Genomic DNA, 16,499 nt, shown 5'->3' with positions numbered 1-16,499 from the left:
TACATTTTTTGGATTTTAGCATCAAGATCCTCTAATGGCGCTACAAGTTTTGTCCGCTTCATGCTTCTCTTGCTGCCTTTTCCTTGATGTAAAATTGTCCCACGCTCCCTAATTTCGTAAACAGCTGTTGCGAAGAGCTCCGGAGATTATTGGAATCGGTATTCATTTTGGTGTTAATGGCAGGCCACATTTTTTTTTTTTTTTTTTTGAAAATCCTATTCATTCTTTGCTTTGTTGTATTGTATGTAAATGTAGTAGTTCACAATATTTTTCTATTTTGAAAGCATAGGTTGATTTTTTCCCTTTATTGGTGAATAGGAAGAGCTATACTTACAAAGAGTTGCAGAACTTGATGAAATTACCAATGAAAGAGATCGATTCAGACGAGCATATGAAGATCTCCGCAAGCAGAGACTTAATGAGTTCATGGCTGGATTCAATGTTATAACAAACAAGCTAAAAGAAAATTACCAGATGCTGACCCTAGGGGGAGATGCAGAGCTTGAATTGGTAGACAGCTTGGATCCGTTTTCAGAAGGCATCGTGTTTAGGTAGGTTTTACTTCTGCTCAATCAATGGATTATTTTCATTGTACCATTTAATGTCTTTGTAAGTTTATAATGAAGGTAAATAGGATTGTGTGTTTTTTTTTTTTTTTTTTTTAGCTCTTATTTTAAATATCTTGATCTGAGTCTGTCTTAATATTTTACTGTAGTGTGAGACCACCAAAAAAAAGTTGGAAGAAGATCTTTAATTTGTCAGGAGGAGAGAAGACGCTAAGTTCTTTAGCTCTGGTGTTCGCTCTTCATCATTACAAGCCAACTCCTCTGTACTTCATGGATGAGATTGATGCAGCTCTAGACTTCAAAAATGTCTCCATTGTGGCATTCTATATTTATGTAAGTAGCTGTTTGATGTATTAAACATATAGTGGTTTTATTATGTATGATTTGTTCCTTTAGACCAGGGGTCCTCAAACTATGGCCCTCCAGTTGTTCAGGAACTACAATTCCAATCATGCATAGTCATGTCTGTGAATGTCAGAATTTTCCAATGCCTCATGGGACTTGCAGTTTGGCAACAGCTGGAGGGCTGTAGTTTGAAGATCCCTGCTTTAGACACAACAGATGCCATTGGTAGTAGTCCTTTTATCAGTTGATTGATAATTGCATTCTGTATTTTGGATGGAGAATATATTTAGATTTTAAACCCCTGAATTCTTATTGACTGAGCGTTACTGCCATCCATTGGGAGTCCTTGCTCTTTTCTGCTATTCAGCGTCAAGGAGGTATTTCCCTGCTGTTGCTTCTGCGTTGCAAAGAGGCACACGAAACTCCAATCTTTGGTCTGTTCCTGCTGCCTCTCCACAGTGGCTTTAAGGGAAAATGGGTGTGTAGGAGCTACAACTTGCTCACTCCACAGTGGCTTTGATTGCTGCCAACTGTCTGGGTTTTGCGAGTACTTGGTCCTTGCACACTGAGATTAGAGTGTTTGAGTGCTTTACAACCCCATGTTCTGAACATCTCTGTATGTGGACAGAGCAGAGGGTCCCACTGCCACAGATATCTCTATATTGCTGTCTCCTAATGGTTTTGATGAAGTTTGTTTTGTGCCTTTTACAGGCACTAAAGTTTGTTATCTGAAATCCTGCTACTCGTAATTAGTCTACCTCATCAGAGTCCTCATGAGTTCCATCAGGTGAGGCCGTTGAGTAGGGGCTCAACTACAGTCGCACCAGACTTTACCACTTTCACCCAGTTCCTCACCAGTCCAGATCATAGAGGCCTTATGTGTGCTCCTGAGCCTTCCTCGGCAGCCTTCAAAGCAGTTGGCCCTTGGTCACAGTGACAGTTTGACGGATTCAGGGTCATCTCGGTTTCTCCCTAAAGGGTATCTTTTGAAGAATCCGTCTTCTACTGTCGCCCAGAGTTGAGAGACCATTCACCTTTATGCATGATGTACTTCCCTGCATCAAGAGGATTAGCCCTGTAGTCTCCAGTTTATAGGCTCTTCAGAGTTCTTACAGCTTCAAAGGCCTTCCCATTAGATCAATTCCTCTATGGAGCTTGGAAGCACCCTGATGGGTTTTGGATACTCCGTAAACCCTTACTAGTTTTTTTTTTTTCCTTTTTTAGAGGGATTTTGTTGAAACGGTGGTCTTAACCCACTCTGGATCTGCTAGTGCCCCGGTCCCCCTTAACAGAAGAAACCTGAGCTCAGAGTGGAGCTGGTCTGCTCACAACACAGTTCTTCTGCAGTGTGAAGGTGTATGTGCCTTTCCCCAAATCAGATCTCATACACTCTAACTGGAGTCTCTCCACCCTCTGTTCTGTGCTGCTGACAGATGAAGAAAGATTTTTAACATAGTGTGCACTTTTTAACCATTTAAGGACCAAAAGCATTTGTCCCCCTTAAAGACCAGAGCACTTTTTACAATTTGGCACTGTGCTGCTTTAACTGGTAATTGTGTGGTCATGGAATGCTGTACCCAAACTAAATTCTAAATTGAGCTCCACTGGAGCAATCCTTGCTGGAGCTAGTGATAAAGCCGGATCCATTCAAAGTGTCTTTTAGGCCAAATTGAATGGTACCTGGGCCTTGTGTCCAAAGAAACAAGGTCTTTGCTTGTAAACGCTTCTCTTTTTTCAGAGAGCTGAACCCTGGGATCCAGTACTTTTGGAATTAAGGCCTTAAAGTTTTACTGGCGGGGTGCTATTACAGGTCCAGGCTTGTGGGTCCCTGGTAGGGCTGCAACTAACGATTATTTTCATAATCGATTAATCGGCCGATTATTTTTTCGATTAATCGGATAAAAAAAAGGGGGGGAGAAATAAATATATATATATATATATATATATACACACACACACACACACACACACACACACACACACACATATATATATGCACGCACATTCCTCCCCTCTCACATGGTGTCACTGCCCCACCTCCTCTCAGTGCTCCCCCCCCCCCCCCCCTCCGGTGTCTCGGGTTTTCTCACCCCTTCATGGTGACAGCGGCTCCTCCTCGGTGTGCCGGGGCGGAGTCTCAGTCCGGAGGACAGAGGAAGAGGACGGGGGATGTGCGGGGGCAGAGGAAGAGGACGGGGGATGTGCGGGGGCAGAGGAAGAGGACGGGGGATGTGCGGGGGCAGAGGAAGAGGACGGGGGATGTGCGGGGGCAGAGGAAGAGGACGGGGGATGTGCGGGGGCAGAGGAAGAGGACGGGGGATGTGCGGGGACAGAGGAAGAGGACGGGGGATGTGCGGGGACAGAGGAAGAGGACGGGGGATGTGCGGGGGCAGAGGAAGAGGACGGGGGCAGAGGAAGAGGACGGGGGATGTGCGGGGACAGAAGAAGTCAGGACTTTTTAGGAAAGTTGGAGGGAAGATGTGAAGTCTCTGAGGGCTGAACTTTATTCAATCTGCTACTTGACAAGGCAGGCTGTATGGAAAGGGTTAATGTTGGAGTAATCCCCCTCCCCCCATACACAGACCCCAGCAATGTGAGGACTGAGGAACTCATCCTGCACTGTACAACAACACTGACAGACAGCAGGGAGAACTGACCGGTAGTCCAGCCACGGGGGATGTGCGGGGACAGAAGAACTCCGTGACTCCTCTAGAATTCATTCACTTGGGCTGACAGGCTGAACGCCGCGCTGACGTCAGCACACAGCTCGCCGCCGCCGGGTGTACCAAGATGGCCGCCAGCTCCGCATCTAGCCCGAAGCCGCAGTCTTTCCTAAGGCCGCGGCCCGCTCCGCGGATCACATGGTGCGGACCAACTAATCGATAATGAAAATCGTTGACAACGATTTTCATTATCGATTAATCGTTTCAGCCCTGGTTCCTGAAGGTTTAACGGAGCCCACCGTGAAGGGTGCAGATTGGGTCTGTTCGTTTTGCCACAGAAAACCCTGGGGCGGGAAAGGTAAGTGGCGTTTTCTAAGGAATTTTTACATTTTCTTAGGCATGCCAGCATTTACCTTAAAGGAGGCATTTCATAAGTGTCACCACTGGGGGCTGTATGGAGCACGTTACCTTCTCATGCTTTGCTCAGATTCCGGGTAGCAGGCAGACTGCCTGTAAGTTTGGGGGGTTTTGCTTCCTCCAGACACCCCCGCCTGGGCTGAACTCTCTCTCTCCATGAGGCTGAGTATACTGAAGAACTGAAAACAATCGGCAATGACCTTTTTCTTTCACCGCCCCTACTTGGCGGCTTCCAGGTCTCCTCCACGCCATCCCTCCCTCACAAGCCGATCCCGTCGGATCGGAGGCGCATGGTGGGGGTGGGGCTTAGCATGACATTGGCTTCCTCCAACGTTGAGTGTTTTTAAAATAAATAAATAAATCAACTCCATTTGTGCTGGCTGCAAAATTGTCAGAGACATAAGAGGAGCATGAAAAATGTTTTGGTGACACAGGCATTTCCTATTTAACACATTTACTATTTGCATCAGGATGAGCATTAATAGCAGTAGCTGAACTATTGCTCCATCAGTGGATGCGATTTTCTTCTGGTAATACCTCCTGCTTTGTGCATCGGGTTAAGGTCAGAAGGGGGCACTGAAACACCCCCAAAAAAGAGCTAAAAGGATCTCCCTCAAGCTCTGGAAAGCCTACTCTTTTCTACAAATGGCATCCTCCCCTGAGAGAGGGTGGCTGGTCAAGTGGTGGAGTGAGCATCAGGGCCATGAAATGTTTGCAACTTTCAACACTGCAGCCCCTGTTTATTTTACTAAAAATAATTTTTCCTCAGCTATGATAGGTTTAAAAAAAAAGGTTTAACGACTTTAATCACATCCCAGTATGGGTCAAAATGCGACAGGTTCTCTTCCATTGCCCAGGACCCTTAAACTGAGGAACTATGGGTGGGAGAAGACCAATTCCCTCAAGGGACTGTAGTGAGGCTGATGGCTCTTCTTCTGAGGTGTCAAATGCAAGAGAATCGGCTGTTTTAATCTTAGGATTGATGGTGCAGTTTCTTGCTGAATGGTCTGCACCACGTTTCTGTACCCTTAACTGAGTGTTTGGGTTCGCTAAAGCATCCTGTTCATTGCTGGAAAAGCTTTTTTGTCTCTGAGAGGATCGCCCAGATAATTATTAATTTCCCTCCTAAAAAGTTTTAACACTATCATATGCTGGAGTAAATTCACTAAGTAGGGTTTACCAGCAATTAACGCTGTTATATCCTCTGTGAATAAGAGTTTGACTTGTCTGGCAGACAATGCTCAAATGCGTAGGGATCCACTGGATAAAAAGTTGGAATTCCTATTTTTAAAAAAAAACACTTTTTTTTGCGCTGACAGTAATTGATTGATCATTGAGAGACCAGTTTAAACAGGTGTTCAAGATTATCCTGCTCAGCAGGGCCAGGATCTGGAAGCTTTATGTTTGCAATAGTTGCTTTGAGAGATTCTGTCCTTCAGGCCTTGCACCCTTTGCTAAGTACCATGCAGAAGCTCCTGGCTAGTCTTCCTTTTGCGGTGAAACAGCTATTTGGGGATGTTTTGGATAATGCTCCCAAAGAAACTCTAGTGGAAAAAGTACCCCTTATGCCATTTAAGAAAAGGACTAAATTTATTTTCGTTTTTAAAGCTCTTTTTTTTTTATGTGCCAGGGGCATCGGCCTCCAGGCAGTCACGACGGCTTCCACCGCCAGGTTCAAAAGGTAATCCTCAGGGTTGACCCCAGGGACAAAAGAAGTCTTGGGAGAGGAAACCTACAAGATGCTGAAGCCTCCTTATGAGGAGGTGTCCCCTCCTCATAAGGAGGCTTCTGCAGTTCTCAACGATCTGGCAGGAAGAGTGTCAAGACAAATGGGGGACTTCCTCAAAAGGCTCCAAGGTACAAACTGTAGTTCCAAGAGTTCCTGTCTCCTCGTTTTCTCAGATCAAACGTTCCTAATGATACAGAGGAAAAGTCTTTCTCTCAAGCATTGGTCCATCTTTTGGCAAAAAGTGATCATGGTGGCCCCCCATGTAAGAGCAGAGGTTGGGGTTTTTGGTTAAAGCGGGAGTCCACCGGGACTCCGCGTTTTTTTTTTTTGTTTTTTTTTTAAAAGCCAGCAGCTACAAATACTGCAGCTGCTGACTTTTAAATAGTGACACTTACCTGTCCAGCGCGCCCGCGATGTCGGCACCCGAAGCCGATCGCTCGCTCGGCTGCCGGGTCCCGCCGCCATCTTGGGTATGGGAATCAGGAAATGGAGCCTTTCGGCTTCATTTCCCGGTTCCCTACTGCGCATGCGCGAGCCGCGCGGCGCAATCCGGACGGTCCCCGCTGCCTCTGGGAGCTGTGTGTTTCCCAGCAGGCAGCGGGGCACTTGCTGAAGGGGGCGGGCGCTTGCGGAACGGGGGCATAACGTACGCCCCGTTCCGCAGAGAGCTAGCCCGGAAGTGGGTGCAGTTACCTGGATTATCCAGGTAACTGCACCCCCCTCCCCCCTGAAAGGTGCCGATTGTGGCGCCGGAGGGGGGGGGGGATTCCGATGAGCGGAGGTCCATTTTAGGGTGGACCTCCGCTTTAAATCCAAATGGACATTCTGGATCTCAAAAATCGAAATTCAATTCCTGAATATAACCACTGTTTTATTTTTATTTTATTTATTTTTTCTCGCATTGCAGTCAATCCAATCAGTTATCTCCATCCTACAAGGAGAACTTCTGGCGTCAATCAACGCCAAAGATGCATACCTCCTTTATGCCCATTTCCTCGCTCACTAGTAATATCTACTTTTCAAGGGGGGAAATCTTAATTTTCAGTGTGTAGCTCTCATTTCCTGTTTAGCTATTTCAACTTGAGTGTTGACACGGGTTCTGGCCCCTCTTCTAGCCAGATTAAGGGCCCAAGGTATTAACTATTATGGTTTACCTGGATAATCTGTTCTTGGTAGTCCAGTCGGTAGCCCACTTAGACCAAAGTATGGTTGCCACATTTAACTACCTGGAATATCTAGGTCGGTTTCTCAGCCTAGGAGAAATCTTCTTTAAAACCATGAAAAAGGCTAAGATACTTGGGTCTGATCATAGGTACACCCAGAAAATGGTATTCTTGCCCCAGGAAAAGATCGGCGCCATAAAGGAACCAATTTAGGTGGTCGAAGCAATATGAATTCTTCTATTCAACTTTGCATGAGGTTGTTGGGAAAGATGGTGGCTTCATTCAAGGCCGTTCTTATGCTCAGTTTCCATCGAGACTGCAAAACGTTATCCTATCGGCTTGGAACAAAGGGTTCAAGCTCTAGACTCCCAAGCCTACGGCCACATCACCCTGATAGTGCCCAATCTCATCTGATCTTGGAGACTAAGTAGGGCCGGGCCTGATTAGCACCTGGATGGACCACCTGGAAATACCAGGTACTGTAGGCTGGGTACACACCGAAGCCTCAGTTTATGGTTAATATCCAAAAAGCTGCAAAGGGGAAAATCCTTCTGTTACCACGGAAGTGGCCCAGATCAGAAATGACCTTGCCCATTATTTTAGAAATTCAGGCTGAGCACTTGGTTCTGAGGGCCTGAACCTTCAGTTTACGGTATTGTCCTGCCAGGATTCCATCCGACTGCCACAGCAATGGCCTATATTAATCACCAAGGGGGCACAAGAAGTTGTGCAGCCCAGAGAAAGTTGAATCATAGCCTATCTTGGGCAGAAAACAATGTACTTTGCCCATCAGCGATCTTCATTCTAGGAATAGAATCAATCTTAAGAAATGTAGATGCCAAACACGGCATGCTTTAAAATTGTGCACAACCGTGCAGCAGCAACAAACTACATTCATTTTTAAAAGCCTTTACAGGTTACCACTTTAAATTTACAGAGAGGTCTATTCCTTGAATTACTGCCCTCGATCTGACATTCAGTGATACCTCACATGCATGGTGCAATTGCTGTTTACATACGACCGATGCTTGCATTTGCCTTTGTGCGCGTGAGCAGGGGGGGAGACATGGGTGCACCACCTTCTTCTGCTTCTTCGTCGTCTTCTACTTTTTGACCCCAGATCTCATTCAGTCTGTGGCAACTAGGAGGGTGGTCTTTTTGTGTGAATTTCCTTAGGTCCCTAAGTGGTGACAGGTGAGTGTGGGTCAGCATGGTGTCACAAGCTGGCACTTCTTCTCCAGACATCCCTGTTATTGCAACTGGTTCCCCTGCACCACCTGCTTTCAAGGACCCATGCAGGACTCTTCAAGCTGCGATGAAGTTGTTGGTATCTCGCAGGTGGTCGATGGTGCGCTTTTTGCATGCAAGTCCTGGGTCTCATGGTAGCTACTTTCGAGGCACTACTGTATGCTCAATTCCACACTCGAGTCTTGCAAAAGGAGATCCTGTCAAGATGGGACATATCTCTGTTGTCCCTGGATTGTCAAATTTGAGTGAGCCAGCTAGTCACGGACTCCTTGCTCTGGTGGCTGAGGTCACCGGCTCTTTGGTCCAGGAAGTCATTCCTTCCTCTTCATTGGATGGTGATCACAATGGATGCCAGCCTGACTGGTTGGGGGGGGGTGGAGTTTGGGGCATACAGTCAGCCCAAGGTCGGTGGACCCAGGAAGAATCCTTCCTGCCGATCGAAGTGCTGGAACTTCGGGCGATCAGGCGGTGCCTCTCCACATGGTCACAGAGGCTGCAGGGGCGTCCGGTCAGGATCCAGTCGGACAATGCCAAGGCGGTGGTGTATGTCAACCGACAAGGAGCTTGGCTGCAGCACTGTAAGTCGCTCACATTCTGCTGTCGGCTGTGTACATTCCGGGCATAGAAAACTGGCAAGTGGACTACCTAAGTCGTCAGATGCTGGACCAAGGGGAATGGTCGCTACATCCAGATGTATTTCAGCTCCTTTGCCTAAGGTGAGGCACGCTAGATATGGATCTCCTGGCTTCTCAACTCAATCGGTAGGCACAGAGGTTGGTGGCCAGGTCAAAGTATCCCTGGGCAGACGCGTTGGTGGCTCCATGGGGCCATTATCGACTGATTTAAGCTTTTCCCCCACTCAAACTTCTACCACTTCTGCTTTGCAGAGTGGAGGCCGAGGGGATTCCGATAATTCTGATTGCCCCAGATTGGCCTCGGTGTCCGTTGTACGCCGACATAGTGTGAATGGTGGCGGATGTTCCTTGGAGACTGCCGATGTGAGAGGACCTTCTGTCACAAGATCCAATACTTCATCCTGCTTTACTGTCACTGGTTTTAACGGCATGGCTGTTGAAAGCCAGGGGCTAAGGGACCGAGGTCTGTCGGATTCGGTAATACTATGCTGAGGGCACGGAAGTCATCTTCTCTGAAGATTTATCACCGTACGTGTAAGGCCTACATCTCCATGTGTGAGGAGATGGGGTGGCGTCCATGTACATATTCAGTTTCCAGGATCCTGCTGTTTTTGCAGCGAGGAGTAGATCAGATATTTGCCTTAAGCACCATTAAGGGGCATATATCAGCTTTGGCTGTCTTTTTTTTTTTTTTTCAGCGTCTCTTGGCGACTCATTCATTGGCGAGTATGTTTGGGATTTGAATCTGGTGCTCTCGGTGTTTCAGAAACCGCTGTTTGAAAACATTAGTCTTTCTAGTGGCCATTACATCTGCCAGGAGGGTTTCTGAGTTGGCAGCCTAGTCTTGCAAGTCTCCCTACTTGATCCTCCACAAGCATAAGACAGTGCTGTGTCCGCAGCCTTTGTTTCTTCCAAAGGTTGTTTCGGCCTTGCATCTAAATGAGGACGTTGTGCTTCCGTCCTTATGTCCTCTGCCGTCACATCCCCAAAGAGGTGGCTCTGCATTCCTTAGACGTAGTCTGGACTCTGCGGGTGTATCGGTCTGCTACGGCTCCTTTTCGGAGGTCGGACCTGCTGTTTGTATCGGTGGCTGGTCCGAAGAAGGGACTGGTGGTTTCATCTGCCACCATCTCTTGGTGGATCAGACAGATTGTAGTTCAGGCTTATGCCATAAGGGGACGGGCGCCTCCCTTTCCTGTCACGGCGCATTTTACCAGGGCATTTGATGCCTCTTGGGCTTTCCGACATCAAGCGTCCGTTCCCCAGGTGTGTAAGGCGGTGACCTGGTCATCCATTCACGCTTTCAAACATTTTTACAAGGCTGATGTGAGCGCATCTTCGGATGCTTGCTTCGGCCGCAAGGTTTTGCAGGCAACTGATTAAGGTTGCAACTCCTCCGTTGAGGAGCTCTGGTTGTTATAGTTGGAGTTATTGTTATTTGCTGTTTCCATCCCTCGTTTCTTTGACACTGCTTGGGGACGTCCCTAAGGTCAAGAAGAGCTGCTGTGTCCATCAATGAACGATGGAGAAAATGGGATTTTTGTATGCACCGTAAAATCCTTCTCTGAAGTTCATTGATGGACACAGCACCCACCCCTCCTATTTATGTTTGTACTGCTCTTGACGAACTAAGCTGCTGGATGCAGTGTGAGGGGTTATGGCCAGTAGGACCGCCCCTGGGTGGTACTGTGCAAGTGTTGCTGTTTTTAACACTTTCTGCCTAGTCCTCCTAAAGGGGCGATATAACCCTAAGGTCAAGATGAGCTGCTGTATCAGTCAATGAACTTCAGAGAAAAGGATTTTACGGTGAGTACAAAAATCCTTTTTTTTTTTTTTTTTTTTTTTGAGCCCTGTCCTGACGAGCTTGTGTGCGGAAGTGATGGTATACATGAGTAGCATATGAAAACGGTGGGCAAACCACATGTGAGGTATCACCGCAAACGGAGCAAGAGCAATAATTCTAGCCCTAGACCTCCTCCGTAAATCAAAACGTGCAACCTGTAGAATTTTTTTAAACATCGCCTATGGAGATTTTTAAGGGTAAAAGTTTGACGCCATTCCACGAGTGGTCGCAATTTTGAAGCATGACATGCTGGGCATCAATTTACTCGGTGTAACAATATCTTTCACAATATAAAAAAAAAAGCTAACGTTACTGATGTCTTATTTTTTTTTTATTCAAAAAAGTGCATTTAAAAAAAAAGTGCGCTTGTAAGACCGCTGCGCAAATACAGTGTGACAAAGTATTGCAATGACCCCCATTTTATTCTCTAGGGTGTTGGGGAAAAAAAGTATGTTTGGGGATTCCAAATAGGGCTGCAGCCAAGGATTATTTTCATGATCGATAAGTTGGCCGATTGTTTCGATTAATCGGTTAATACCCTTAACCACTTGGGATCCGCGCTATTGCCGAATGACGGCATTAGCGCGGACCTAGATTGCCGGGACTACGTCTATTGATGTAGATCCCGACCCCTTATCACGTGATCAGCTGTCAGCCAATGACAGCTGATCATGTGATAAAACGGAGCCGGTAATCGGCTAGTTCAGCGCGAGGAGAAAAAAAAAAGCCGATCGCCGGCGGCCGTGTTCGGGACATCAGTCCCGATCACGGCCAGCAATTCAAGCGGACACCTGCCCCCTGCCAGTGCCCACCTGCCACCCGCAGTGCCATCCTGAAATAAAGTAAGTGCCCCCCTGTCAGTGCCACCCAGCAGTGCCCATAGTGCCCACAGTGCCACCCAGCAGTGCCCACAGTGCCACCCACAGTGCCACCCATAATCTGCCTCAAAGGTGCTGCACCCCAGTGCCGCCCATCAGTGCCCAGCAGTGCCGCCCAGCAGTGCCGCCCATCAGTGCCCAGCAGTGCCACCTATCAGAGCCACCTATCAGTGCCCATCAGTCCCATCTATCTGTGGTACCTATCAGTGCCCATCCGTGCCACTTATCCGTGCCATCTTATCTGTGCCCATCTTTGCCCATCAGTGCCGCCTTATCTGTGCCCATCGGTGCCGCCTTATCTGTGCCTATTAGTGCCGCCTTAACTATGCCTATCAGTGCCCACCAATGCAGCCCATCAGTGCCCACCAATGCAGCCCATCAGTGCCCACCAATGCAGCCCATCAGTGCTGCCTAATCAGCGCACTTCAATGAAGGAGAAAAATGACCCGTTTGCAAAATTTTATAACAAACTATTAAAACATGATTTTTTTTTTTTTTTGCATCTTTTTTTGTTTGTTTAGCAAAAAATAAAACTCCGAGCTGTAACTAAATACCACCAAAAGAAAGCTCTATTTGTGGGAAAAAAATGATAAAAATTTCATTTGGGTACAGTGTTGTATGACCGCGTAATTGTCACTCAAAGTGCATCAGCGCTGAAAGCTGAAAATTGGTCTGGGACTGAGGGGGGTTTAAGTGCCCAGTAAGCAAGTGGTTAAAAAAGAAAAAAAGTGGGTCAAATTGACATTTTCGTTCAGAAATTACATTCATTTTAAAAACAGAATGTTAAAAACCAAGTGAAAATTTCGAACAAAATTCTTTCATTCAGCGAATGTACAAAGATTTTTCGTGTGAATATTCTCATCTAAAAAATTAATCTGTGTGGCCAGCATAAGGCTCAGTACATACCTATGCAGTTTGCTTTTGATCTGTTTCTGCGGTGCGTTTTGATTTTTGCGCACATGATTTTACTGCAATTTGCATTTTTTTTTTGGGGAAGATTAAAAAACAGAAATTGCTGCAAAAACTCATTACATGCTTTTTTGCAGCTTCTCCATTGAAGTATATTGAACCAATAAAGCACCATTTTGCGTTAAAAGTCCCTTACCCTTTCAGATGTGATTGTGTCCCATAGGAAACCATGTAAATGAACTGTAGTGCATTTCTGCAAAAAACCAACACAGATGCGATCCAGGTCTAAGACGTTTAGTAACATAATGGGTTTAAAAAAATAAAATTAGCCCTTTATAGTAGTAAAAAAAAAACAGATAATCACTACTGTAAGGGTTTCATTTTTTTACTGTAGAACAGTGAACAGTTTTTTTTTAATGTACATACCCCATTATGTTACTGCCCGATTAATCGATTATGAAAACAGTAATCGAATTAATTTCATAACCGATTAGTTTTCGATTAATCGATTAGTTGTTTCAGCCCTAGTTCTAAGTAACTTTCTAGCAAAAAACTTGTTTTTAACTTGTAAACACAGAGTCTGAGAGAGGCTTGGTCTTTAAGTGGTTAAAGTTGGGGTCTATTAGGCTTGATTCACACGAATGTGTTTTTTGATGCATTTTGCAGAAATGCAGGGACATTTTTTAATATGGGTTCCTATGGAACATGTTCACATCAATGCATTTTTGTGCCTCTGCGTTTTTGGAAAGGGTCGGGGACTTTTTTTCATGCATTCAAAACGCAAGTACTGCGTTTTTGGCACGATTTGCGTTTTGCTTTTTCTTTTGTTTTTACACTGTATATAGCTGGTTGCTAAGCAACCACACAAAAAAACCTCAACGCGGTAAAAACGCATTTCCAAAAACGCGGCAAGCACTGCAGAAACGCACAAAAGCAACGTGCATAGATGTGAATCGAGCGTTAGACTCTAGATCTCTCCTCTGCCCTCAAAGCATCTGACACACCAAGATTGGTTCTGGTAAGGTGGGGACAGATTTTGCATGACCATGATATACCCCCAACGCTGTAAAAGCAGAGAAGGACCACAGAATATTTTGGGTAGTCTTGTGTCTTGCAATCTAAACTCTGCCAATAGAAGCAATAAATGTTTTTTACTGTTCTTTATCCTTTTGTACTCCAGCAAGAGTGCTTGCTTGTTATGCATTTGATGGCATTTTCTCATGTGTGTTCCCCCCCTTTATTTTAGGAACAGACTAAAAATGCCCAGTTCATCATTATATCATTGCGGAACAACATGTTTGAGATTGCTGACAGACTGATTGGTATTTATAAGACTCATAACACAACAAAAAGTGTGGCTACAAATCCGAAAGTCATTTCGTTGAAAGGTCTTGCTGAACTAGCTGCTGCCCACTGAGGAAGAAGAGCATAAGGAGGGGAAGGGGCAACCACTATAAAGATGAAGATGCAGTTTTCAGATTTTGTCAGATATGGAATCCCAAAAAAGCACAAACTGACTATACGTGTATCGGTGCCTTCTTCCCTAATTCAAGGGGTTTATTTTGTTGTGTTTTTTTTTTTTTTTTTGTTTTTGTTTTTTGTTTTTTTGTTGTTTTTTTTTCCTTTACTATTGCTGCTATCTTTACAATATGGTATCCTACCACATGTGGAAAATACACGAGAGGGATCCGTATCACTTTTAAAAAAAATATATATATTTTTTCAGTAATAAAGTGTTTAAGCCCGGACTTTTCGTTCTTGGAAAAGTAAAGAATCTAGAGAAAATGTTACCTTAATTGAGCTGCTCTAAGAGGCTTACACATTTAACTGCTAGTCAATGTAAATATGTCTCCCATAAAAGCATGTGTTTTTCTGTCAGTGTCCATTTTCCTCATTATTGTATTTTTGTTTTCCTGGGCTGTCTTATTTAATAGCATAGTACATATTGCCAAGGATGATCAGTACCTATGTTCCAGCTGACAGTAGCTTTTGCAGTGCTGCTTGGATATAAGTGAGTGAACTTTGCTGGAAACCAAGAGAAATACCTTGGCTGTCTCTGCTGTCTAGTGTTGGTCGCTTGACTGTCAGAATTTCTAATCTGTACTCTTGTTCCATGTTAATCACTCAGTTTAATAATAATCTAAGTGGTTTCCTTAAATTTTAATGCCATGCAAAAGTGTTTTTTTTTTTTTTTTTTCTAATTTTATTTCATTTTCTTTTTTAATTCATAAAAATTGATGCATGTGTATACCTTTTTGTATATACTTTTTTTTTTTTGTAGAAAAAAACTTCTTTCTAATAAAAGCACCCTGTATTAAAAAGTGTGGTCTTTGCATTTTCTACTCTGCACAAGTTGAGGCCCGCGGTGTATTGTCTCCCCACCCTTTGCCAACTTCAGTGGAACACCTCAGCTTTATCTGCTTTTCCTGGTAATAATAATCTGGAACCTTTCATCTGTACTGTCTGAGCTAATCCTAACATGATGGGAAATAAAGTAGGGTCTTGTGTCCATAAAGTCTCAGCATATGCTGATGACCTACACTTCTTTCTTAGCAACTCTGAGACTATCCTTCCAAACTCAATCCTAATATTCTCTTCATATTGAGAATTGTCTAATCTACACATTAACTATCAAAAATCCATGACCCTAAATTTACACGCTCAACATACCATGACTCGCCTATAAACAACTTTCCTATTTTAATGGTCTCAGTCCCACATCACATGTTTTGAAATTCAACTTCCTAGAGATCGTTCCCAACTTTTTTTTTATTTTTTCCCTAACTGGATCCAGACAGACTTTTCTTGGATGGGTAATTGCAACGTCATAAAACAAAATGTCTTACACCGTATATTGTATCTCTTCCAGATGATACCTAGTCACATACCCCAGCTATTCTCAAATCGCATCAATTACTTCTAAATGCCTTTTTTGTGATCCTTCATACCTGCCAGTTTAAAACACTCAATACTGTGTAGACCAAGATGGAATGGCACTTCCAGATGTTTGTTTATACCATATAGCTAGTCACCTGACTAGAGTTCTGGACAATGGACTTCTCTTGAACAAGACTGTACCTGTTCCCTTGGAAAAGCTTATATGGTATCCCATATTCCCTCCTCCAGATATAGAGAAACCACCCTACTTTTGGCTTTACCCGGCAGACTTGCACTAAAGCTCAACATGCATTTGACCTGGCTCTTTTTCCTCCCTCGCCCCCTTTTTCAAATTTTTTTTTTTTCCTCTGTGATCCAAGATTAGGCTTTTCTCTGATTAACAACAAAATACTTACACTAAACAAATGACCAAATAGCTAAACTGTCAATAACCAGCTCACCACCCTGTATTGGCAAGGAAGCAGTGTGATGTCATGGGCTTGGCTCCTCCCTCCTAGACGCGTTGCTCCCTCAGTAGTTGGAGAGCTGATCCACATGAGCCCTTAAAGTGGCTTCACAGCAGGTTTCCTATTGTGCTTTCTCAATGGGCCAGCTGTGGTGAGGGCTGAACTTCTGAGATACCTGCTCCCCACACAGGGTGCCAAATATGGTACTGGAGGAAGCAGAGCTTCCTATTTTTGGGTGGAGCTCTGCTTTAAATGGCAGTCTCACACATTGTCATTGTAACATGTCTACTATTGCTCTGCGAGAGCCAGAAGTATGTGTCGGACATGCTTCCAGCCAGTCCCAGAAAATATCAAATACAAATCCTTGGACCAGGGGACATCCAAAAAGAAAAAAAACTAGCCTAATCACGCCTGATACTAAAATAGAAGTGAAAAAAAAATACATGCCCCATTATTCTATACAGCCTCTATACACACTTCCAGATGCTGCACAGCTGATGCAACACATTATTCTGTTAAGTCAAGCCACTGGAAAGTATTCTGACCTGGACAGAGCTGCCCTGACTACAGTACCAATGTAGCAAATTGGCAGGCTGTCAGCGTTTTGGATCAAGGAGAGTAGTCCCTTCACCTGGAGGGTTTTTTTTTTTTTTTTCCTCAGAACGTTCGTCACAAGTGGGGGACTCTGGATGTGCCTTGTTAGCATCCTAGTTCAACAACAAACTGAGCAAGTTTGCTGCCAGGTCCAGAGATCCTCGC

The 16,499-nt window shown here is 44.8% G+C and overlaps 1 protein-coding gene and 1 pseudogene across 1 annotated transcript in view; both read left to right on the top strand.

Annotated features, from left to right (window-relative positions):
• Window positions 1-14,610, top strand: part of SMC4 (structural maintenance of chromosomes 4) — a 97,372-nt gene extending 82,762 nt beyond the window's left edge. The window contains exons 22-24 of the mRNA XM_077488063.1: window positions 319-551; window positions 716-899; window positions 13,643-14,610. Coding sequence (XP_077344189.1) covers window positions 319-551; window positions 716-899; window positions 13,643-13,813 — 588 coding nt within the window. The 3' untranslated portion in view covers window positions 13,814-14,610. The remainder of the gene's footprint in view (window positions 1-318; window positions 552-715; window positions 900-13,642) is intronic.
• LOC143990871 (5S ribosomal RNA) lies at window positions 7,256-7,371 on the top strand (annotated as a pseudogene).
• Window positions 14,611-16,499: the final 1,889 nt, after the last annotated feature.

The sequence above is a fragment of the Lithobates pipiens genome, unplaced genomic scaffold (assembly GCF_037356315.1).
Source record: "Lithobates pipiens isolate NorthernLeopardFrog02 unplaced genomic scaffold, aLitPip1_a1.2 Scaffold_18, whole genome shotgun sequence".
NCBI lineage: Eukaryota > Metazoa > Chordata > Amphibia > Anura > Ranidae > Lithobates > Lithobates pipiens.
Note: the sequence above shows the minus strand (reverse complement) of the source record. Positions and strands in the feature narration are given on the sequence as shown.